The sequence below is a fragment of the Gallus gallus genome, chromosome 2 (assembly GCF_016699485.2).
Source record: "Gallus gallus isolate bGalGal1 chromosome 2, bGalGal1.mat.broiler.GRCg7b, whole genome shotgun sequence".
Lineage (NCBI taxonomy): Eukaryota > Metazoa > Chordata > Aves > Galliformes > Phasianidae > Gallus > Gallus gallus.
In genome coordinates, this window is record NC_052533.1 from 47864123 (window position 1) to 47888933 (window position 24811).

The 24811-nt window shown below is 37.2% G+C and overlaps 1 protein-coding gene across 20 annotated transcripts in view; it reads right to left on the minus strand.

The window, feature by feature from the left end:
- Nucleotides 1–24811, minus strand: part of BBS9 (Bardet-Biedl syndrome 9) — a 304545-nt gene that overhangs the window by 279469 nt on the left and 265 nt on the right. For 16 of the 20 annotated variants that reach the window (XR_005855929.2, XR_005855930.2, XR_005855928.2 and 13 more), the window contains exons 1-5: nt 24610–24750; nt 23337–23451; nt 20865–21015; nt 19883–19947; nt 17725–17838 (exon numbers count right to left, since the gene is read on the minus strand). Coding sequence is in view for 16 of the 20 variants with exons in the window: in XM_040690175.2 (XP_040546109.1) it covers nt 17725–17838; nt 19883–19947; nt 20865–21015; nt 23337–23442 (436 nt within the window). In the remaining 4 variants the exon portion in view is untranslated. Of the gene's footprint in view, nt 1–17724; nt 17839–19882; nt 19948–20864; nt 21016–21427; nt 23091–23336; nt 23452–24609; nt 24751–24811 lie in introns of those variants that run through there. The other 4 variants (XM_046938137.1, XM_046938135.1, XM_040690179.2 and 1 more) reach the window with 4 other exon arrangements.

Consider the following 24811-nt stretch of genomic DNA (forward strand, 5'->3'; position numbering starts at 1 on the left):
CATAATCATTCAGCAAGTGTCAGTGAATACCCATGGGTGCTGTTTTTTCTGCCTGGAAGAAATGAATCCCACACCTTTGCTTCTTATGCACTTCCACATTAGACTGCCCCTCTGTTGCTATCTGCCACGTGGCAATAAAGTTTAACAGAAAGTTGGTGGGAAAGTTCAACATCTACTGCCATACCACCAACATCTACCTTTAACGTTGTGGGACAACATAATAAAATAGGAGACGTTACTTTCAAAGCAGCCCTCGTATTTGGAGAGATAATGTTAGCTGCCAATATCAAACGCTTCAATGTTGCTTTAACAAGGTAGTAATTGTATTTTCAACTGATGAATTCATATATTAAAGCATAGAAAAGACTTTCATTCAACATTAGAGAAACCCCATATTCCTTTCGAAAAGTGAAGTACTCTAATAATTCAGATTTTTTTGGTGACTGAAGAAAAAAAATTAGTTGAGTAAACAATAAAATCTAGTTTTCCTACACTGAATCACATCTACATCTGTACTAACAAAGAGACATTACACAAAAGCAATTCAACAAAGAAACTACTGAGGCACTCATCTAAAGTATTCATATAACCGCTACTGAAGTTAGCAAGTTAGTACATCTTTGATTTTCTTTTCCTATTACAGCAAGTGAAAAAATGTAAGTATATCATCTTCCTAGCAGCTCTTTAAACTACTGGCTACTTGTAACTAGCAACTTCAATACAACGATTAAGTCTCAAAGTTTAATATATAACATTTTGAAGGCTTTCTTTCAAGTTACCAAAATAAAAGAGGAAACATTTACCACTGTTAGTAGATTTAAGTTCTACATTCTTCTAGGAAACACAAACACTTTACTTCTGTTAACAGCATTAAGTCAATGAAGAAATGTTTCCTGAGGCTAAATGCAATCAATTTAAGAGAATTATTGGGTTTGACACATGGATCCTTAAAAGCATTTTCTAAACAGTCCAATTGTTTTAGAGCAATGGTTTTCCTAGAGTTTTCTACACAGACTTTCTAAGCTATATAGCAAGGTCAATGGCTTTTGTACAATCTTAGAATTCATTCTGCAGTAAATTAGAAACACAGTTCACACACATGGGCATCAGATATGCATACATACACAGCTTTTAAACATGGCTAGTATGTTTCTACTGAAATATGTATAAAGCACCTTTATTAAAAGATTTAAGAATCATTTCCCCTCTTAAGTGTTATTAACAGGACAGATTCCAGAATTGCTTAATTTATTTATAACTTGTAGCTGACATTCTGCAGCTGAAATATGCTGGTATTCAAGAGGTTAAAGTAACTACTGATCATAGTCAGAATGAACATTTGGTTTGCTGCTTATAGAGTCTCTGAAGTGCTAGCCAAAAACACTGCAATGTTTTTACTAACACAACTCAGAAATTAGTCAGTGAAAATGATTTATAAATAAATATCATACATATGTTTCAATTAAAACAAAGCAAAATGCACATGCAAAGTTGAAAATTATTTAATATTGAGGTCCCAACAACTCTGAATGCCCTCTGAGTCACACTAACAGCTGAAACTATCAAACATCATTAGTGTATATTTTTTAAAAGTGTATTTGTAAGAGAACTGTAGCAACTATACAAATTCAGAGAGTATCACTTGAGACACACTACATATGTGAACAGATAAATGAGCAAACAATCTAACGCTCTGCTAATACTAGAAGGAACCATCCTACTCATCACTGTCCTTCCAAGCCTCCAGCTTCCCTTGCTCAGAATACATGGCTCCTCCCCCACTCCTGCACCAAGTTTGGTATGTACCTTAGTGCTGTAAGCTGACAGTAGGATGTCACCCAGAATTTATTTACTTATTTAAACAAATTTTTCAAGTCAGTAACTCAGAAGCCCATACAAACTGACAGGTGTGACCTGGACAGTTGCAAGAGTGATATGACACTGTCTCGCATAACATCTTCGTAGGTAAGCTTAGGAAGAGTAGGACAGATGAGTGAACAGTGAAGCTAATTAAGAACAGGCTGACTGGCAGAGCTCAGAGGATTGTGACCAGTGGTTCAGAGTCTAGTCATAGGCCCATAGCTAGCGGTGTTTCCCAGGGGTCAGTTCTGGGTCTGGTCGTTTGACATTTTCATCAGCAACCTCAATGAAGGGATAGACAGCACCCACAGCTGATGGTACAAAGCTGGGAGAAATGGCTCACTCACCAGAAGGCTGAGCTGCCATTCAGCGAGATGCGGAGAGGATGGAAAGTTAGACAGAAAAGAACCTTGTAAGCTTCAACAAGGGCAAGTGTAGAGTCCTACACGTGGGGAAGAATAACTACACAGATCAGTGAGTGGTGTGTGGTGCTGGGAGCTGTGCAGAAAGGAGGCAGTACCAAGGCAGCAGTTGGTGTGTGGTTAGGATAAGGGAGATCGGATTTAAACTCAAAGATGAGAGGCTTAGGTTAGATGTTAGGAAGAAATTCTTTACTCAGAAGCAGGTGGTCCAAGCTGAACAAGCTCAACCATAAGCCTCTGCAGTATGGAAGTTCAACAGCATCTTGGGCTACATCAGGAAAAGTGTCACCAGCAGATCAAGGGAAGTGATCTTTTCCCTCTATTCAGCATTGGTGAGGGAGACATGCAGGGTACTGGTCCAGTTCTGAGTTCCCCAGTCAAAAAAAAAAAAAAACAACCACAACCTCCAGGCTAGATAATCAAACTGTCCTCAGCCTCTCTTCCTAGGACAGGCCTTCCTCCCCTTTTATCGGCCTTGTTGCCCTACTCTAGACACTTCCAAGCACTTTCACATCCTTTTTATATTGTAGAGCCCAGAACTGCACACAATATTCAAAATGAGGTTGCACCAAGCAATACAGGGGGAGGATCACTTCTTTTAACCAACTGGTTGTGCTGTGTTAGTGTATCCCAAAACACAGTTTGTCATCTTGGCTGCCAGGGCACACTCCTGGCTAATGATGAGCTTATTGGCACCAGCACTCTCAGGTCCTTCTCTGAGGAAGTGCTCTCCAACCTCTCATCTCCCAGTCTGTGACTATGTCCGGCATTGCTCATTCCCAGGTGCAGAACCTAGTATTTACCTTCATTCAATTTCATACCATTAATGATTTTCCCACATGCCAATATATATAGAACTCTCCGCAAGGCCTCTGCAGAAGAGTCAACTGCACCTCTCATTTCAGTATCATCAGCAAGCGCACTAAGGATACATTCCAATCCTGCATCCAGGTTTTTGGTGTAAATGTTAAACAGAACTGGCAATAGAATTGAGCCCTGGGGCTCATGAGATTAAGTGTCATTAAATTAAAAAAAATCACAAAAATAAAACATTTAATTGTGAGATTAAAATGAAAAAAGACATGCACTTGTAATGTAAATGCCCTTACTAGTTCAGAAATCTTGTATTATACCTTTCTTAGCACAATTTCAGGTACTACCTGTTATATGGACAGTAGTGAGACAGGCTTCTAATCACAACCTTCTGGTTTAAGAAGTTTAGATAAAATATGCAGTTTAGTTGTTAACTTCTATTCTTCCGATTACATTAAAAACCAAAACATATTACAGCAAATATTATAATCTTTATGTAGCAGTGATTATCTGGTAGACACATCACACTTCTATTAAATAAAAAATTCAGGTCAATAGAACTGCTACTGCTTAAGTAACAAGTAATGATAGCTTCTATGTATATTAAGAATACCTACTAAGTCTTACCAGTTCTTTATATGATAAAAATAATGAAAAATAGAAATAAAGATGTAGCATCTTCTTGCAATATTATGTTATATAAGAAATGGACATATTCATCTTTAGCATTCATAATGAATCCCTAACCATGCATACACAAATATCACTGTTAAAATATCCCATTTTAACAGTAGCGATATGACAACATTATGACATAGCATGACAAGTTCTTTAGGGCATTCCAATGATCTCCACATGTACTGTGGCACTGACCCATACCACCTGATGTCAAGCACTGAAAACAGACACTGAAAACTTTGCCTAACTGAAAAAATTGAGTAAACGCTGTGCCTCCTTTAAGAGCACAGCAACATTTCTTAACATAGCAGGTACTTTGTTGACTGCATTTGTGTTGTTTCTACTCACAAATTTTTAAATTTGTGTTTTAACCAAAAAAAATCAAACTCCAATTACCTGATCTATTAAATGTAAACCATAATTAAAGAAAACTAAATTGTGCATGAAGTTTTATTTCCCAGCTTTTTATAGAACATCTTATTTCCTTTGGCCATTTGTTTTTAATGTGTAGCTAGTGAATAGGGTTTTTATATTTCACTTTAAGAAATGCCGTCTTCCAAAAACACAGCCAGAAATGTCCATTTCAAAAAAGCTTATTGCAGCCAGTTGGCTTTGCCAGTGACATATTTATAAAGTGAAAATATAACCCATAGTGCTTTCTGCAGATCAGATGGAATCACTTAGTATACTCTACATAGTTTCAGCAGTGTGCCTTGAGAGGAATGTCCTTCAGCCAGCGTTACTTTCAAGCAGGAGTCCAGCTACCGTTGTTTTGTAGCTTCATTGTTCTAGCATCATGTGAATACATTTACGTCACACTTTTTTTTTTTAAACACCAGAATGTATTTTTAGAGCTCATTCAAAGTCAAAATGAGCAGCAGGTGGTCGCTCTTTCAAACAAGCTTCTAATTGAAGTTATTTTGGAGCTTAAGTTTTTACATGTTAGTGATATCCTCTGCTCTGAGTCTCTCCTCCGGCACCAAATCATTTTTGTGAAATGTACACTATGTAGTCACAAGGCCTGAGCACCATATGAAAACATGCAATAAAAACTACAGCATCAAATGGGATAAATGAGAAATCAGAATGAGCATCTTAAAGCTACAGAGTTTAGGGATATGTCAGCAGAGAATTTTCCTGCCTTCAGCGGTATTCATAAACTTCAGTCAAAAGCCTAGTGTGGAAGGAAGTGTCAATGAAAATAAAATTGGAGGATAAATTGGCATTAGTAAGACAAACTCCCAGGGTTATGGACGTTTTATACGTGGGAAATGTTTTCTTAATTGAAAAAAACGCAAGTCTGCAGTACACTGACCAGTAAAGAGATGCATACAAACTCCCACACACAGGAACAAAGATCGCTATCTTGAATCGACACAAGAAAAAACACATTTCCACTTTCTTTCATCACTGAAATTTACACCCCTTTTCCCCTGCCCACCCCTTCTCTACCCCCCCCCCCCCCCCAAAAAAAAAACCCAAAAACTTCCCAGTATTGACAGCAAAGTTTCCACCAGTTCAAACCACTTCTGGAGAATTGAACTCGCTTCTGAGCATAGCATAGCTCCTGAAACAAAATAGTTTGGGGTCAACTGTAAGAACAGCACTTCACAAATTGCTTCCTACTAATGGAAAAACCATTTGAAAATACATCGGGCACTTCTTTAAACAATGTACACCTAGTGAAAGGCTAGTCTTAGGTTACTTCTCTAAGCCAAAGCAGGAAGCACATGTCAGTGTACATTCAGAAGTAACACTAAATGGACTAACTTGGTGGTCTGGTGGCTGCCCACTGCATTACTACAGAAGGGAGAGAAGTTCAGGACTTCAGCTGCAATCACTCATTCTAGACCAAGAGTTCTGAAAGCACTGCCAAGGCAGTGCAATACCACAGGTAGACATAAGGAGAAAAATACCCTGCATCACTCAGTGATGATGCATGTATCCAACCTAAAAGATGCAAGAAGGGTACACGTGTTCCAGCTGAGACTAACTGCCTTCCCATTGGAATTGAAAAAAAAAACACTCCAGTGGGAAGGAAATAAAAATAGAAGTAGAATAGAAACTAAAGGGAAAAAAAACACTAAACTTTCATTCTACCCGTGTTCATTTTAATTATTTTCTAATCCCTTCTAAATATTAAGTAAAATATGTTCACAAGTGCCAACACAAGAGATGCTCTCCCTGCAACAACCTAGTGTATTAGAATTCTTCCTGTTTAAGGCACAGTGAAGTATGCAATCAGCAAAACTGCTATAAGTGTAATTTTTTGCTACACCCAATCACTATATCATGTTCTCCTTATCTAGTTCTTTCATATTGCTGAATATCACAAAGCATTGAAGACAATTCTAGATGGAAAGGGAATCTTGAACTATTGAAGTTTCTCTAAAGGCCAAATCAGGTAACTTGGACCTCACTCACACAATCAACCCTTTACAGACTTGTCATACACTCCTTTATTCTTGATCTGACTTTTACCATAGAAGATAGCAGAGACAAGATGCACAGAAGATGCAGCGCGGGAGTATCCCTTTGAACCTTACGAGCACCTGAGGTGGTGAAAGGATCCCTAGGAAAAACACTAGCATGGTTTAAAGGAGCAGAGAAGACTGGCATGCAGTATTGAGATCCAGAAGTGCTATAGATGCAACATCTAGTATACTAGTTTCTACTGAAAGGAACCTAATGTTTGGCACTGTTTACATGTGAGATGGTGTCCTCCCCTATATAGATTCTAGTACTATTTTTTTTTAACCTCATATCAAGTAGAGGATTCTTACAGCATGCAAGAATGCAATATTTCTAACTCTAACAAGTAGTCTCAGAAGAAAAGTGTTGAGACAGTTGTGAAAGCAGCATCATAGAAAGATAGAAAGCTGTTCCTTTTCAATATAGCAGATTCACTAATTATAGCTGTATAATTAATTACAGCACGTTACCTATTGATAGTACAGACTGAACATTAGCTGTGCATGGTAGAATGGATGTATGCACAGATATAGGCAGAATAACAAAGGGATGGTAAAATCCTACCTTTAAATTTAGTTTCTCTTCTTAATTTATTGAATATAATTATTTTTCAAGCCCAGCCAATGTAGAGGTTTACTTTTAAGACTCTGGGTTCACAGAGGTGCTTCACTAATGAAATAACAGGCTTTAAAAAGGAGAAAGGGGAAATTTTCATCTGAAAACCTTTTCAAAGTCAAGCTGCCAACATCTGAAGCCACAAACATATTGTACATTAGGTTTATATTATATAACACCCCACTGAACTTGCTAATCTGCCTCAAAGAAGAATGAAATGAAGACAAGTACTGACAGCAGTTAGCCCTTTCAAATCAATAGCCTCTGCTTGAACAGTTTTTTTTTTTTTAATGAATCACAAATCAATAGCAGATCTTTCATTAAGCTCATGAAAGTTGAGTATTGGCCATATTTTGCAATATCTTAGGTGCAAACTTTTCAGTAGGATCAATAATTATCAGTAGGATCTTTAGTCAATATCATACAATAAATTCATTCATCTTTAAAGTTTTATCTGTAACACAGACATGTAGAATTAGAATGGAACAATAGCAGAATTACAACAATGAAACTCAGTAACATTCCCCATCTTTTCCTCTTCTCCATTTCTATCCTCCCTCATATAAGAAACTTGCACGAATTTATTGCTTTACTACTAGCTTTGCAAATATGTGTACATAATTTGGGTTTTGTTTGTTTGTTGTGCATTTGTTTTTAAAGCAGATGACATTTTAAAGTGCATTTCTACATGAATCACACACTTGCTTGTGGTTAATTATCTGTAGTTTAAGTCAGCAGCAGCTCAGTACCACAGCCATTCGCATTGTATGGCACCTTAGCATTGTGGAGCTGCTTAGAAAGAACTACTATTAATGTAAGCTTAAAGTCTCACCAACTACAATTTTCATTTCCATCAAAGGGAAAACATGGCAGCCTCATTTTAAAAAAATATCTAAAAAATTAAATCCACCAGAATTTTTCAGTTGTTCATCTTCTTGAACGCCTGGTCACTTTAGTACATATTTTAAGTCTTATTATTTTGCATATGCACAGATGTCTAAGTTTCCCATGAGTCAAAAACACATGCATCACAAGGACTAGAACGAGCTGTCACCATGAGGAGGCATATCCCATGAGCAGAACCAGTTGGATAGTGCAAAATTAGAATTCTCTTTATTAATCTGAAACAGAACCATCTTGAACCATTTCCACTGATTTCTAACTGTTCTTCCTACTCTGTTCCCTGTCACTTTTGACACAGGCAAACGGTATTCACTGATTTTGTTTTGCAATTATTTTTTTCTGTGCTTGGAAGATACACTCAGACCTACTCACCACTACCCAAAACATCCACTCCACTGAGTGACCTTGTAGAGAGATTCCGAACAGGTTTGTAGGTACAGATCATTCCAAACAGTCCCCAAAATGTCTTAAATTGCAATTAACAGAAAGCATCATAGGCTTGTACAAGATGTGTTTCAACTATTCAGCTATTTGGGGGGGAGGGGCAGGGAAACAGAGGGAGTGACTAACAAGGGTTTGGTGATCTTCCAAATAAACTTCTCTCCATTACAAAGACTTTCTTTTTGTAAAGAAAGTTACAAATGAACATCAGAAAAATAAATAAAAGCTGTGTATACACATTTCTGAAAGACCCTTTGAGAAGATGAAAAAGACTGACTAGTTTGAAAATGAAACTGCATTCTTTCGGAGGAAAAAAACACAGGACAGAATCTGATATAGATGGATGTATCCACATGAAATGCTGGAAGATTAATAAGAGTACATATGTAAATAATAAAGTTGTACATAGAATATTTGAAGTAACAGAAAATTCATCATGCCAAACTATTTGTTGCACAGGGTAATAATACATATTTTTTAAACTTTAGAGACAGCATCTCTAAGCTTAAGTAAAACATCTGATATGATCTCAGACAATTGTCTCACAGGAAACCAGAGAATGGCAGGCAATAGCGCGAAGAAGAAGAATCTGGGGATTAGAGTAGGATGATGAATTAAATATGAGTCAACAATATGTCACCAAAGAGACAAATGAAAGATTGGGTCATTATTAATATACATGTGCTATTAAAAACATATGAGATAATTATTGTTCTGCTTGGCACTGGATGATACTTGGCTGGAGAATCGCAGAAGCCATAACCCCACATCCAAAGATATGAAACATCTTATGCTACCAACGTACAATGAACGTACACATTTGGGTACCATATTTTAATAAAAGAAATTCTAACAACCATAGTATGAAAATCTATATGTAAGCAGTCTTTCACTTACATATACAACTGCTCTCAAACTTAGCTATTTCTACAGTTGTTTTTATTTCATTTTTATTATAGTGCTCTGTTTAAATGAAAACCAGATTAAGTGATATATCCAGTAATTTATAATTGAAGTAAAGTTCTGGCATACCAAAGTCAATATCTTTTTTTTTTTTTTTTTACTTCAGTTACACTGCAAACTTACTCATTAATGTTGGGTAAGGTGAAAGGAACAGGATGGTAAAAGATCCAGTGAAATTTTTCCTTGATTATTTTCCCATTCACACATTTACTGTAGTGAAGTTCTAACTCTGTTACTTGGAAAAAAAAAATGCCACTAGCAGACTTTAAAAGTTATGTGAGGAAACATTTAGAAATACTGATCAGTAGATCTATTCCATGAACAAAACTCAGGAAGAGCAAGTCTCTTCCAAATAATCTCTTTATCCAGAAGCAATTTAAAAGAACGTAATACTTAAACACTCTGGTCCTCGAGAGAAGTAGCCAATTAATCAAAGTCCAAAATCATACTGCTGCTGTATTAAAACATAGTCATAAGAATCATTTAACCTTACAGCATAAAACTCAGCTGATAATTTTTTTTTTTTAACTAACACCTAATAAAATTTATTCTTACAGAATTGTGGAAAAGTTAAGCACAGTCTACCCTTCTTATAAAGTTTCCTGTTACAAGGTTGCATGGTTTACACATATGTTATATTTTATTATTAAAAAAATCTTCCATATAGCACCCCCTTTGTTGTAACACTCAAACATACTTTGCCTCTAGGCCAGTGCTATAATAAAATTAAAATTAATTCAAGACCATTTGCTGAGAAAAAAAAGATAGGTTCAATGTATTTTCACACTTTTTTCTTCTCTTGTAACTTTTTCATGTCAGAGTTGTACTTCCTTTTTCACCTTCCCTCTGCTATTGTTTTATTTCCTTTTATTGGTACGGTATCCACTGAACAACTTTAAACAAACCTGACCAATCCTGGAAGTCAACTTAAGGTATGAGGGTTTCGGTTTAAAATATTTTTTTTTAAAGTCAATTCCAAAGCCTGGGTATTATTAGGAGAATTCCAAACTGCTTATCAATTCATTTGAAGAGGTCATATAAGACAAATTCATTAATGTTTAAGTCTAATAGTTGATGCAGTTATATTTTATGGAGTAATACAAAATGACAACACTAGCTTTTGTTGGAAAAGCAGCATCTCTAAAGGAGTATCAGTCAAAAAATAATTTAGCAATAAAAAAAAGTTAGGATACTAAACTATGCTTTTGCTCTCTGCCACCAGATATTAGTATCCTATTCTACTATAGGGTAATCCAATAGCTTGTGCATCCCAGTGGTCAACTATCAACATGATGTTCCTTCAATTCTTAGATGAACGGCATTTATATCAGTAGAATACACTGAAAAAGAAGAGTTGAGACTATTCATAAAACCACTTGAATGTAACAGTGATGTCCTAGCGAATGATTTGAGAACATAGCTCTCGCCTGGAAAAGGTCACCTGTTCCTAGGCTCTCCAGAAAGTAGCTTGGGAATCTGGAAGTTCATGCATCAGTCTTCAAAGCACAGAACTTCAGCATTTGCTCCTTACACACTGCTGTTGTTTCTATATTAATCACTATCTGGTCCCACCATTCAATAATACACACATGACCACATGAAATGTATGTGATAATCTGTAAAACTGCCTAAGCTTCAAGAGGTTGTATTTCTTAAGCAAACACTTCTCCAGTCTTTATGCAGTTTCAACAGAAGTTGCTTCCAAAAGAATTTCCTTAAGTGTTAGCCACATATCTGACTCAAGACAAACAAGGCAAGAATGGAAACTGCAGCCTGATCTGCACTTACTTACTCAAAGCAGTAGTAAGGTTACTTCCTCTACTCTGTAAGAGTACACCACTACCACTTCTTACAAACAGAACAAAGCAGGCTACACATCAGTAAATCTCTCCTTTTATGAAGAGTGCACAAGTAGTACATTGACTCTTTCTCAAGATGTGGAAGGACTTTGGCTAATGGCTATAAACTGGAGGAATTGTAATCTATCCAACAGAAACTGGAAACGTAGGAATAAAAGTGATTTTCCATATCACAGTGTCTTTCTCAGATTTCTCTAAGGGCAAGACAACACATTATGTTTAAGCACTCTCAATATGAACAAGAAAGTCAAAGAACAGGAAAGTGCTAATTTCTGTATGTTGTATGTGCAATTTTAAGATGTCTGTGACACTGATCATCCAAACATCACATTAGAAAGAGACTGTAAAAACTTAAAGTAATATAAATTTAGTGCTTTGCCCTAAGATAGAAAGTTGGTTTTAATGTCCATCTCCTGCATATTGTCTACTGTACCAATATGCAAATTCACCAGATTCATAAGTAAGCAATTTATAATTATGACTAATTAACCATCTATAAAATTTTTACTGTTACCATATGAAGATAGTCCACTGCTATTGTTTCACATAATTGAAGCTAACACTGATAAATTAAGCAAATTTTCTGCACAGCTAGAGCAGATTCAATTCATTTTTAGGTCTTCTAATTAGAATAATGTTAGAAGGTAGCTTGTTATGTCTTATAGAATTTGTACATGAATTTGCTAAAATTGCAAACAAAAATCTAAGAAGAATGAAAGAAATACATAGTCAAATGATATTAATCAAAATTTAATGGCTGGCTTTTAGTCTAATCACTTTATATCTATGTAGATAAAACCATATTCCCATTGTTGTGATAAATATTGTTTTAACTTCCACAAAGAGTAAACAACATGTAGAACATCGCTTAATAAGATGTAACTATTTCTAGACCAGCGTTGGATTTCTGCCTTCCTTAAGAACTGAAGATACATTGCATAAAGAATAAGGAAAAAAAAGGAATTTTCACCTAAATCAATACTGTTTCCACTTCATTCTAGTCTTTTAAACCCAAATTTACAACTTATTTAAGAGAAAGAATGATGTATTTGTTTCATTTTTTTTTCCATTTAAGTAGGAACATTAGCATGCTCTTCACTGAAGCAATGACTTTCAAATCAGATAAACAAAAGTTGGAATATTTAGGGTTTACCAGCCCAGTACAACCTTTTAAACTATTTTACTTGACCTTAAAACTCTTGGTACTTTATATAAGACATCTGTAAAATGGTGTCCAGTATTCAAGCTAAGGTTCTAAAACAGCTAGCAATTCTCATGCCACATTTAGTATTTGTACTGTTTCAAATCTAGCACAGGTGCCTCCACATTACACAACAACCACAGAAGTGTCAACACATCTTTGCTCATATTAGATGAGCTCTCAATTCAGATATTGATGGTCAAAGCTAGACATTTGGACTGCATGACCAAAGACAGTACATATGCTTAAGCTTCATACTTCTCTCCCAAACAAAAACACAAGCGAGAAGCATGGAAACCATCCTCCCACTATTAAAGAATCTGATTACAGTTCATAATACAATACTTCCCAGTAACTTTGCATCTGACTCAAGTATTTTATAAAGACACTGAATAGCAAGCTACGAACATGAAAACAGTAAGCGCTTTCCAAGATGCTGTGAGCTGTCAGCAAACATCACTTCCTACAACAGAAGTTCCATTATTAACACAGTAATCTTTGGTGGCATAATTGCATGATGCCATGATAATTTTATAGAAGGTCAGGTCACGTTACATTATATGATTAGATAAGCTATATAAAAGCAATTTTTTGTAGACTGTCTCCTCTACAAATCACAAAAGCATATGCCACTTTCTCAATTTCATTTTGTTCCCATAAATAAAAGCTTATAGTAGAGTCACCTCATGTTCTTGAGATTTTATATTTCAATTAAAATAGACCATAAGAATCTGTTCATTATTTAAGGGCTGTGACATTTTGTGGCTGGGTTAAGAGTTCACTTAGTTTAAAAAAAAAAACAGCACTACTAACTTCCATAATTTTATCATTAATCATCCTTTCTAAGAAGATCCATATGCTAGAATAAGGTCATTGCAGAAGAAACTCAATTTACAGCTCTATGATAACAAAAAAAGTTCAGAAATATGAAAACTAGGCATACGCAGACATTCTACATAACAAAGCAATGAAAAAAATCAAGGCCAATTTTTAAAAGTCTGGGCTAAAGATTGCACAGTCTTTTTTAAGTGCAGAATAATTAGTTGATCTTCCCAAGTCATATTAACAGTTTTCATTTTAGTACCAGTGTTGAGACAACAAGAAACAAATGTAAAGTTAAAGCATCAAAGAAGTGTGAAGTTCTGCATTACAATCCCTCTGTTACAGCTTTTCACATGTTAAGTAACAGACAACTAACTGTGCCCACAATTAGATTGAATAACATTTGATTCCTTGCAGGTTTTGTTTTGTTTCCATTCACCTTTTTAAACAATTTCTATTCGTTCTGTTTAGAAAACTAGCTAAACACGCAAAGGATCACCTTGTTTTTATTCCCCACTCCTTGGCACCTTAACAGCTTTACTGAAAGGTAAAAGTTCATTCTGCCCTTTTACCAAAGTTCTGCAACCAACAGAATACTTTTGTTTTACTTTTTAAAAAAACCAACATAAGGTTTACAGAAAGTGCTTCTGTATTTCCTACAGTCTTGCAATAAATACACCTGTAGAATTGGTAGAAGTACAAAGGCAGATGCAGAGGCACAGCTTACTAACCAATAACTGTAAGGAGAGGACCATCTAGTGGTCACTTTGCCACATTTCATACACCATTTTAAGAAACATTTCATTTGAAAATGCTACCATCAACGAAGCTGCTAGCAGCTATCCTTCCAGGTTGGTTTCTACTTATCTCACAGTTCTCTCTTCAGCAGATAAATCTCTAATACCATTTTCCTTAATACATACAGAAGACCAAAATCAGTCAAGAAATGACAGTTCACCCATATGTTCCTTATCTCCATCACTTCTCACCTAAACAAACTAGCAGATGAACAGACCAAATTGTAACACGACAAGGGTATAATTACACTGATGCAAACTAGCAGGGATAAGAGAGCAAAGCTTACACTGGAAGAAACTGACTGGGAATATGTGATACACAGTTAGCGACTGGATTCTAATTTTTTTATTGAACATTTCAAGTGACTGAAGAGACATCCTTCCCAAGTACCACATTAACAAAAGCTGTGAGAAATTCTACTCCCCAGTAATTGCACAGGGAGAGTTTATGAAAGCAAACGTTGAACTCCAAAAAGCTGAAGGAGACCTGGTGAATCTTCATAACCAAATTGAACCAAAAAACAGCAGTAGTGCACTTGCTTCTAATAGCTCAACTCTGCCTAGTTTCCAAAAAGCTCTGTTAGATCTCTAGGTCAACCAATATTCTAAAGAAAAGTTTTAGGCAGTTTTTCCCAAAGACACTACACCTTTTGTAAACTAGAAGAGCAGCCTGTGCACCAATACAATCTTAAAGTTTTTAAAAAGACACTTTCTGGTCTGAACAAATCTAACAAATCTGCCTCTACAACCTTTGAATGGATCCAGTGGAAACTGCAGGATATTCAGCAATTCACAAAGCTAAAGAAACTGACTACGCAACCTTAAAGCATCAAGAGACTAACAGAGCACTTTGCATCTGAGTTAAGGCCACAGTACAGCAGCACACACACACTAGATAGCACAGACTACATCTGCACACAAGTGGAAATCATATTACAAATGATTACAGCAGAAACTTGAATGCCAAGAGGTATTTTGAGGTATGAGACGGCAGTAGTAAAGTGGTCATTTTCTTCAGTTTCCATTAAATTGACAAGCAACTACTTGGAACCCTTTCATCAACAATAACAAAACAATAAAGCCACATAAAACAGTATTAACTAGGAATGCAAAAAACTGCTAGTACAAAGAAAGGACTAAAAAAAGTCACAGGACCCCAGTACAAACCAGTATACAAAAACTCAATGTTTTCTTTTGCCACTTTGAACTAGTATGGCTGCACATAATGAGTTCCTTCCCCGCAAAAGGTATAGAAATAGGATTTCCATATAAAAAACCCACAGCATTGTCTTCAGCAAGAGAAACCTGAGCAAAACTGAGCAACTCCACAGATTGAGTGTTCTGTCACCCCCTGCAGAATGATGAAAGATTATGTTCCTGGGGGATTTACATTTGCCCTCCTCCCCAACACTCCCACAGCATGCTTTCCTTGTACTTGTTCTGCTCAATTGCCTTTCTCCTCTGTCTGCTTCAGTAGATCTGTAAACATGACCTCTGAAGCACCTCTTTCACCTTCTCCTTGTTTCAAGGATACAGCAATGAGAAAAGATACGTATTTGGTACATGAGTAACAGAGAAAGCAATAAATATAAAAGCCTTCAGCTAGTTCACTTCTTCTAGAGCACGGTATAGAGCACACACTGCAAAGCAGGCTCACTGCTGCACACTTACAGCACTTACACCATTATGGATTAACCTTTCCTGGCAGTAAGATAGACTGTTAGCAGATACCCAGCAAGAAATGCAGAACTGTGGAAGTCACACAGTCAAAACAAATGTATATTTATACAGCAGATGGCTCAACCACAGCACAGAACATCTGCTGAAAACACGCATACAGATAGCAACACAGGACAGGCCAAGCATCTGTCCATTTACTGAAGTTAACAGCACTCGGTAAACTGCTCTACTCACTTTGGTTGGCCTCACAAGACAGAAAACACAGACAAAACTATCATTCATAACCCTCAAGTAGAGAATGGGATGCTTTATGACGTTACATTAAAAAAAATAAACAGCACATAGACCAATTCAATGCAAAAGGCTAGGACATGACTAAATATACAGCCTTGACAAGAAATCTAGTCAGATATTCAAGAAAATCCATAAAGAAGGATATTAAATTCAAGAAAGGCACATAAAAGCCACATAAAATTGAGACCTGCTTTAGAGAATATTCAGGTGCCTGATAACAGACTAATATAATTTTCCTAGATTTAGGTCTTAAAGCTTCTTTATCTTATGATAGTAATGGGGATTATTTATTACTAACAAAAATGTCTGCCTTCATTCTTTATTAACATCTGTCACCTCAAAACAAGACTTGAGGCAATTCTTTTCCCACAGCAATGTTTACACTACTGCAAACTGCAACATGAGAAATAAAGGGAAAGGAGAGCAGTTTGACCAGCTGGGAAAGAAAATCTTACTAAAAAATATGAGAAATTTACAGAACATACTAAAGTTCCCTTTGCTGCTCCTGCTGAGTTTTTTCTGTCAGCACTCACTGTTAATTTGACCCTCCTAGGAATTAGAAAGTGTCTGGCTGGCTCAGTAGGTTTTGAGGTAAACACTATCTGGTTTTCCCAGCTTGCAAAGGTATTTTCCTCATTATCCGATTTGCATCCCACACAGCTTTGATAGGCTATCTTATCAGATAAATCCAACATCAAGTATGAGCTGCTGGATCTCTACAGTATACAAAAATACATGGCACAAAAATCCAGAGATTTTATTCTGCAAAACTGCATGGTGGTAAATGGATATTTGGTCTTATCACCACATCACTCCAAAGACACTAATAACTCTTAGCTTATGATCCCTCAATCCATCCATTACTGCAATTCCACAGCAGCACGTCAAGAATCCGGCTATAATCTCTTCTCAGTTTTAGAGAAAAATTAGTACCTTTTAAATGTTAACACAAACATTTCTGTGCCCTGTACATTCACTCCTCAAAATATCCACAGTACTGCTTACCTTCTCACTCTAATGACTTAAGACACGCATTTCTCCAAGGTCTTTGGGCAAAATTAGCAGGTAAAAGTATCTTTGATCAGTATAAGTTGTGATCAGCTGAATTCTCTCCCAGGGACAAGCTTGACTCTAAGTCAAGGGACTGCAGGATTATTACTAGAAGATTACAGCTACAGAACTGAGAGGTTCTCTGATTATATTTGCCATATTATCTCAGAAAGCTTTTTGCCTATTAAAGCAGCATTACTCTGTGAAAATCTTAGGGACATTACTTGTGCAGATGACCACTATCTCGCAATGCTTCTAGGAAAATTTGTCTTCTGAAGAGGAAGTGCTGCGTGTAGAGCAAATCTAAATGCTTCCAAATTAAGAAAGAGTCTTCAAACTTCTGTGACTGAAAATATATTCAAAACTAAAAGTACACCAAATATTACTTTCCACTGTTACATTTTCCAATCTTACCTTTGTTTGTTTTATTTCCTAAGCCTGTATTATGCATCTTTAAAGACATTCTGAATTTTAGGATCAGAGAACAGAAGTGTTGACTATTTTTTGTCTAGGATAAGAAAGTTGCCAAAAAGCAAAACAGAATTAAAGCACAGAAGAAAGCAATTACTTTGAACCTTAGGGTTTTTTTGTTGGTAGTTTTTTTTCCCCCCCACATCAATACTATCCTCATAAACTCATTACTCGCTCAAGACATGAGAATACAACTGTTCTATACTCAATACTCTTTACCTCATTTTAACTTCTTCTTGTATGCATCAGATAAAATATATTATCATTTACAAATATGGTCTCCTCTAGACAGCAGCAGCACATCACCTTTCAAAATTTAAGCTAACCCTCAACTGCTCACAAGTAAACAACAAATGATGAACAATATGCAGCAAAGAGCTTACCTTTTACACCACCAAATGGTCCATAAGTCATATTACAAGCAGTTCGCTGAAGATGGTGCTCATACATCAGTTTGATCTGATACTGGTTACCATGGTCCACATTCCCCAGAGTTTCTGCAAAAAAAAACAACAAAATAAAGAGCATACATGATTACATGAATCAAGGTTGTAAAAAAGAACACATGGACCCATACAGTTAAAGGTTTACTAGTTTAAAGAGCAACCTGAAAAACACTTACTTCTATTGATTTTGAGACGAGTTGACACTACTGGCTTAGAAATAAGAAATAAAAATAAAAAATAAAACCTGAGAGCAGAAATAGCAAGATACTGAGATTTTATTACTTACCCGTAATTTTCTTCACATGAGGCACACCTTTAATATCAGAAAAAGTCTACTCAAAAAGGTGGAATTCTTATGATTCTCCAGTTAGTCAATGGACATGTTATATCCAACAAAGCAGGTTCAGCTGTAATGGTCCTTGTTTCAAATTGAACAGTTGCCAGTTATAAACTGTATTTAACACAATTACATATATATATACACACACGTATATGTATACATACACATGTATATATATAAATGTTTAGGCTACATTTATCACTTGCCTTTACTCAGTCTGAAACTGAGTGCAGTGATCAATACTGTTAAGATAGAGGCACATACATATAATATTATAGAATTATTTTTGTTACATATCACATTCTCCAAAGCATCTGCACAAACTAATTTCCTGACCTCTTCAGGTAACTAGAAGAAATTGAAGATAAGTTAAGGCTCACCTTTTGATAATCAAAGTCTTTTCCACCCACTCCCAAAGAAAGCTACACATAGTTCTTTATCATGTAGAGTAACACTCTTGAGAATCCTAACAGCAAGCAAAAAAATTTTGACAACAGTCACATCAGCTTAGAAAAAAAGACGTACTGAGTGAATGAGATCTACGCTAAATTTTGTCCTAACTTTAGGTATGCAAAGATTATTTCAACATCCATCTTAAAAAGTGAAAAGATTTGCAGTTTATGCTAACTTTCCAGGCAATTGCTCCAACTAAAATCCACCACCACTTTTAAGTGGCTGCATGAAAGTAGGCCACATTCAGGAGAACACTGGGACAGACTTGGAGGATGCAGCCCAGGCTGGACAGTCCAACACCAGAGGAAAAACAAGAGAAAGTAGTCTGTGCACACTGACTGTAATACAATACCTATGCCATAACATTAGTCAGCCTTAAAGGATGCTTTCATTTGTACAATAGGAGAGATATTAAAAATGAAACTGCACTATAAATAACAGACACGTGACAACATATATAAAACAGGTAGAATTCCACTTTATGAAACAGTAATGTGATGCGGAAGCGTAAAGAAATAGCGATCTTTATTTTTGGAATGAGTTTGTTTATAAATATCAAAAATTTAAATAATAGAAAATCAGATTATTCACTAGATCATGAATGCTTACACATTAGTAAGTCTATTAAAGGACTGTAAAAAAAATTTCAAGGTCAGGATGGACTTGGCTCTGAACAACCTGATCTAGCTATCTAGACATCTAATAGATGTCCCTGTTCATTGCAGGAGAGTTGGACTACGTGACCTTTAAAGATCCCTTCCAACTCAATTCTATGATTCTATGAAATAATTATAGCAATTGCTTTACATTTCAAAACATAAATAAGTTGTCCTTAAACCACTACTTGACCAGTAACTCCTATTTCGAAAATTGTAATGACAGCCAGTCATTCACAAGCACTTTTACTCAGATAATCCTTCAGGCTTTCATACGCTGACACTAAACAAGCTAAGACTCATAACTAATCTCTGTGAGCAATGCCAGGACTTCAGTAAGTCAGATCAACTCCATCTTCCTGTGGGAGAGTAACTAGAATGCCACAGAGACAATACCCACTGCAGATACACATCACAGCATCTCATGCACTGAGCAGATCACCAGATCTATTAGCCACTAGGAAATACGACATCATTACTAATGTCTCTTCTTCATATACGAGTGAGAAAGGGAATGTGACTGCAGCTTTTCAGGGGTGATGAGAAAACACTCTGTATATACCGAGTTTAGCATTTAACCTAATCCAACCTCAGAATGTACTTTAAAAAAAAATAACCACAAGATACCTTGCATCTGTAAACTAACCTGAAACAGCATAAACACAGAGTCTTCGGCAATGCAACACTGCCAGATGAAGTCCTTCAGTACCACTATAAAAAAAAATTAAAAATAAACAGGGAGGAAAAAAGTATTGTTTTCAGATAAAACTCAAGTTAAATGCATGAGGAAAAATTCAACCAATATGTCAAAATTATTTTCAGGTTTTGGCAAGATCCTAAGGTTTGAGAGTATTAGGTGCTAGCCTAAAACAACCTAGCCCTGATCTACCTAAGTTTACACTTCAGTACTTGAAGTAACTGCAAAACGAAGATGAACCCCTACAGAACATTTTTCCTCCTGCGCATAAAAAGCACACCAACTATTTTCCCAGGTCAGCTTGAAATTCTTTCTGAACAAGGTGCTGTTAACCCTTAAAGAATTAAATGAACAAGATGATCATTATTTCAAACAAATACTATTCAGCAGCCATATAAGTTGTTCTTAAAATACACTTTTGTACTAGCTGCATGGAAACTAAGTGAATGAAACAATAATGAAGAAATCATAAAATTTGGAATTCTATGCTCATCTTCTCCCTCCTCCAAATTTAAGTAGTGTCTCTCTTCTACCTGGCCACTTATTTCTACTACTAAATTCATTAAAAATCTTCAATTCTCTATCAAACCCCCCAAAAATGGTAACGTTACATCTTAGGACACTGGAATTACACAAAAGTATTGCTAGCATGCTTTCTTAACACCCTAAAATCTTCAGTATAATTTTTCTTCTGTTCTATGTACTTCAAGAAAATAGTATAAATACCAAGAAGATTTTCCTCTAGTTAGGCATTAAGTCAAATAGTGATGGTTCAATAAAGCAGAACCAAACGCATACTATAATATTCACAGACAAGTTCAATAGTCATCAATGTGGAAGCTAAAGCCATGCAACACCACCCAAAACAGGAAAAGAAAACCACATCTAAGCCTTAAATAGTAATTGGCAACACAGGCTGCTGTTAACTTACGAAACAAATTTTCCCACTTCCACCTGTAGTACTGGTTCTCGTAACTGCACTTCCAAGAGCAAGTCCTCAGCTTGCACTCCATCTCCAGGTTTCACAGGACGCGGATTAAAGATACGGAGATATCCCATATAACTGCCCACAATAATTTTATCTACAAGAAATAACCAAATGAGATTACAAAATACAACAGTACACGTAGAATTAATTTTACTTCTGAAGAGCTTCAAAGAATTCCCTAAAATGTCAGGGCATTTACATGCCTTGATTAACATTTACTGTGCTCTGCCTTCTATGTCAGAGTAACTAGGTTAACAGTATTTAGTGTTTATTCTCTCCCATAAAACCTGAGAGCAAAGGGTGCAATATAGCAATCATCTTGGTAGTAGCACTAACCATTGTTACCATTCTGTACTTTCAGACTGATGTTCACATTTCTTGGGAAAAACCTCTGTATAATCAGTAAACATACAGAGTAGTGTGGTTAGATTGGTATCTACAGATCAAACAGCTAGAAAGATTATCATAACAGAAAAGGATAATCAGAAATAAATGAAAATGCTCACCTATATCCTAGGCTCACATTAAAAAAAACTCCAGAAGGAGCAATCCCCAGAAAGAGATATTTCCTCAGTAGCAGCCAGCACTTAAATGGAGTCCAGGGGAGCTGCAGCCAGGCTCCACCCCTTCCGGTCACACAGATGAATTGCCTTCACCTGTGCTCCCAGGGCTGACTCAGTGCTCGCCTCAGGTGATAATCAGAGGTTCAGGCTGTGATTCAACAGTTCCCATACAACCTCACATTATGGTTTTTAGTATTTCAAACTTTTAGCTTCAACATCTAGGATCTGCATATATGCAAATCACGCTGGCAGAACTGTTAAAGTTTGTGTCTGGACAAATGTCAGCACACCTAAACTAAATACAGATAATTACTACATCAGGTCAACAGAAGAAAACGTGGCCTTGAGATCTGCTCTTGAGACAGACCACTTACTTCAAAGAGGATTGCATTAGGTACATAACGTTTTTTTCTGGAATTAGTATTTGAAACATGCAAATATTCACTAACAACTAAAAGACAAGCAACAGAAGTTATTCATTAAAAAAAATGAAAGAAACAGCTCCCATGATAACCATGAAAAATGCAAAGGAATTTCCAGTACCTCTTTCCTTCATATACACAGCATCATTATCATAGTGATTTTGCATAAATGCAAATAAACCTCAAATCCAATAAAAGGTTCTGAGGAGATCTCATTGTGCTTTACCAACATACAAAGGGGAGCTTATTAGCAGGAAGGGGATCAACTCTTTACATAGTCTAATAGTGACAGGACAAGAGGGAATGACTTCAAACTAAGAGATGAGATTTAGATTACATGTTAGGAAGAAATTCTTTACTCAAGAGGGTGGTGAGGCACTGGCACAGGATGCCCAGAAGTTGTGGATGCCCCATCTCTGGAGGTGTTCAAAGCCAGGCTGGACAGGGCCCTGCACCGTTTGACCTTGAGGGTGGCAGCCCTGCCCACAGCATGTTGGAACTAGAGGATTTTAAAAGATCCCTTCCAACCTAAGTCATTCTATGATCTATAATGCTTAGAATTAAATGCAAGAGTTTTCCCACAAAACAATTTAAGCCCTGCTTTTCTATTAGTTTCTTTTTTTTTTTTTCCCCACAAAGAAAATGTTCAATCCATAACACCTTCAGTCCATTCTTACTGAAAAAGGTCACACAAAACAGTGACATAGCTGAAATTCATTCAAACTCTCCTGAAAAAGGAAGAAAAAGAAAAGTCTGCTGACAGTGAAATCAAACTCAAGAACCCATAGTAAGCAAAAACACATCTTGAATCAAATGAGCAATCTTGAAAAAGAAGATCCCAAATATTTATTATTTGCACGTGAACTCTCACTGATAGCAAAGATCATAAACTACTGTAGATATGTCCTCAAAGAGACATCACATCAGTTCCATACTTCACTTTCATATCATTGGTGACTGCATAGAACAGCAGGGTTTACTCGGTCACTTATTTCAATGTCCTCATATATCCCAGGCACAAAAGGCTGTTCGCTTGTTTAAAACACATTCTTATTAACTCTCACCCTCTTTTTTTTTTTCCTTTTACTTTTCCCCATAAGTCCTTTCATGGATTGCTGTGTTTGCTTCCATGTTCTGTTTCCTGCGTTGCACTCCGTGTGCTGTTTTAAAGAAAATATCTACCACTGATAAAATAAAACAAGAAAGAGATTACTACTGAACACAAGCAAGAATTAAGATGTTTAGAAAGGATATACAAGGACAAATGCATTGAATGTGTCTTACCAAGTCTACAGAGACACGTTAAAGATAGCAGACCTTTAACTAGCCAATTAGCCTGGCTAACAAGTTTTCAGTACACGTTGCTTTGGTAACAGCAAACTTGCAGCTGCGTAGCCTAGAAGTCATTAGTCAAGTAATTTTGGATTTACCTTGGCCACTATTATCAACATCAGCAACACACAGACAGCCTTGATCAAATTCTTCCTTCTCCCCAAGTACAGTGGACCACCAGTCTCGAGCTTTAAACAATGACATTCTTCTTCACTGAAAAGGAAGCAAATTGTTGTTAAAACCTATACTAACACGCACGTCACTTCAAACAAGCCTCCTTTATTCCAGTAACAACAGCTTTCGCTATCATCTCTTAGCTTCACATTGCTCTAGTGGGAGCTGGATGCACGTTGATCTCAGATGTTTCTGGTTGAGTACTTAAAAAAAAGATTCTTGTCACAAGTTCATAGCCTAATTGTGATAGAATAACACGAGGAAAAAAAAAAAGCAAGAAAGCTGCATCTTTTGAAAAGTGTTAAAAGTCAAAGGAAAGAGCATTAAAAAAGTAAATCAGAAGTTTTTCAAGTTACAGAACTGAGATTCCCCAATCCAGGAGAAAAACAAAAAAGCACATTCTGATCTGTCCCTGTTCACTGCAGGGGTGTTGGACTAGCTGACCTATAAGGGTCTCTTCCAACCGAAGGAATTCTATGATTCTGATGGTGGACTTCCATACGAGCTCATTTTAGAAAAGCAAATGAAGCTATAAAAAGCAGCAAGACCTACACCAAGTAATCGCCTTGCAGAAGCCCCAGTGACGTGCCCAAAGAAGTCGGTCAGACAGGGCACAAATCAGCTTTTCCGTTCCTTACCTGCTGCTATTTTAAGCAACAGCAGAGAAATCCTCCTGCAGGCAGCCTGACTGTAACACTACCCCAGCTCAAAACTCACAGCTCCCTGCCTGTGCTTTGAGGGCTAAATCAAACCTCAACCGTTACGCTTTGTAACACACCACACAAGATGCAGCTACCACGGGGCAGGCAGGGGACAATGTGGAATCATAGAACAGCTTAGAATGGAAGTGACCTTAATGCCCATTCTGTTCCAACTCGCCTGCCACGTGCAGAGCCGTCACCCACCAGCTCGGGCTGCCCAGGGCCCCATCCAGCCCGGCCTTGAACACCTCCAGGAATGGGCATCTCTGGGCAGCCCGTGCCAGCACCTCACTGCCCTCTGAGTAAAAACTGAGTAATCTGGGGGAAACAAGTTTCCTTCCACTCAGAAGGAACCCTTCTTGCTTCGTGCCCGCCCGGGTGCCTACTCCCTCACACAGCTCAGTACTTGGACGCCCCAGCCGCAAGCCCCGGAACCCAAACCCCAGCCCCAGACATCACAGCGGGACGAGGGCGTCGAGAAGCGGCGGGAGCTTACCAGGCCGGCAACAGAGCGAGAGGCCGCACCGGGCGGAGGGACCCCCAGCCGCGGGCTGAGGCCGCCCCCGGGATACGGAGGCCAGCAGCGCTTCGGCTCCGGCCCCGCCGCCGCCAACACCTCTAGCGCCGTTGCTGTGACAACGGGCGGCACGGTTGTGCTGGGAAACGTAGTTCGGCGCCGCCGGAAGTGTGGCCGGCGC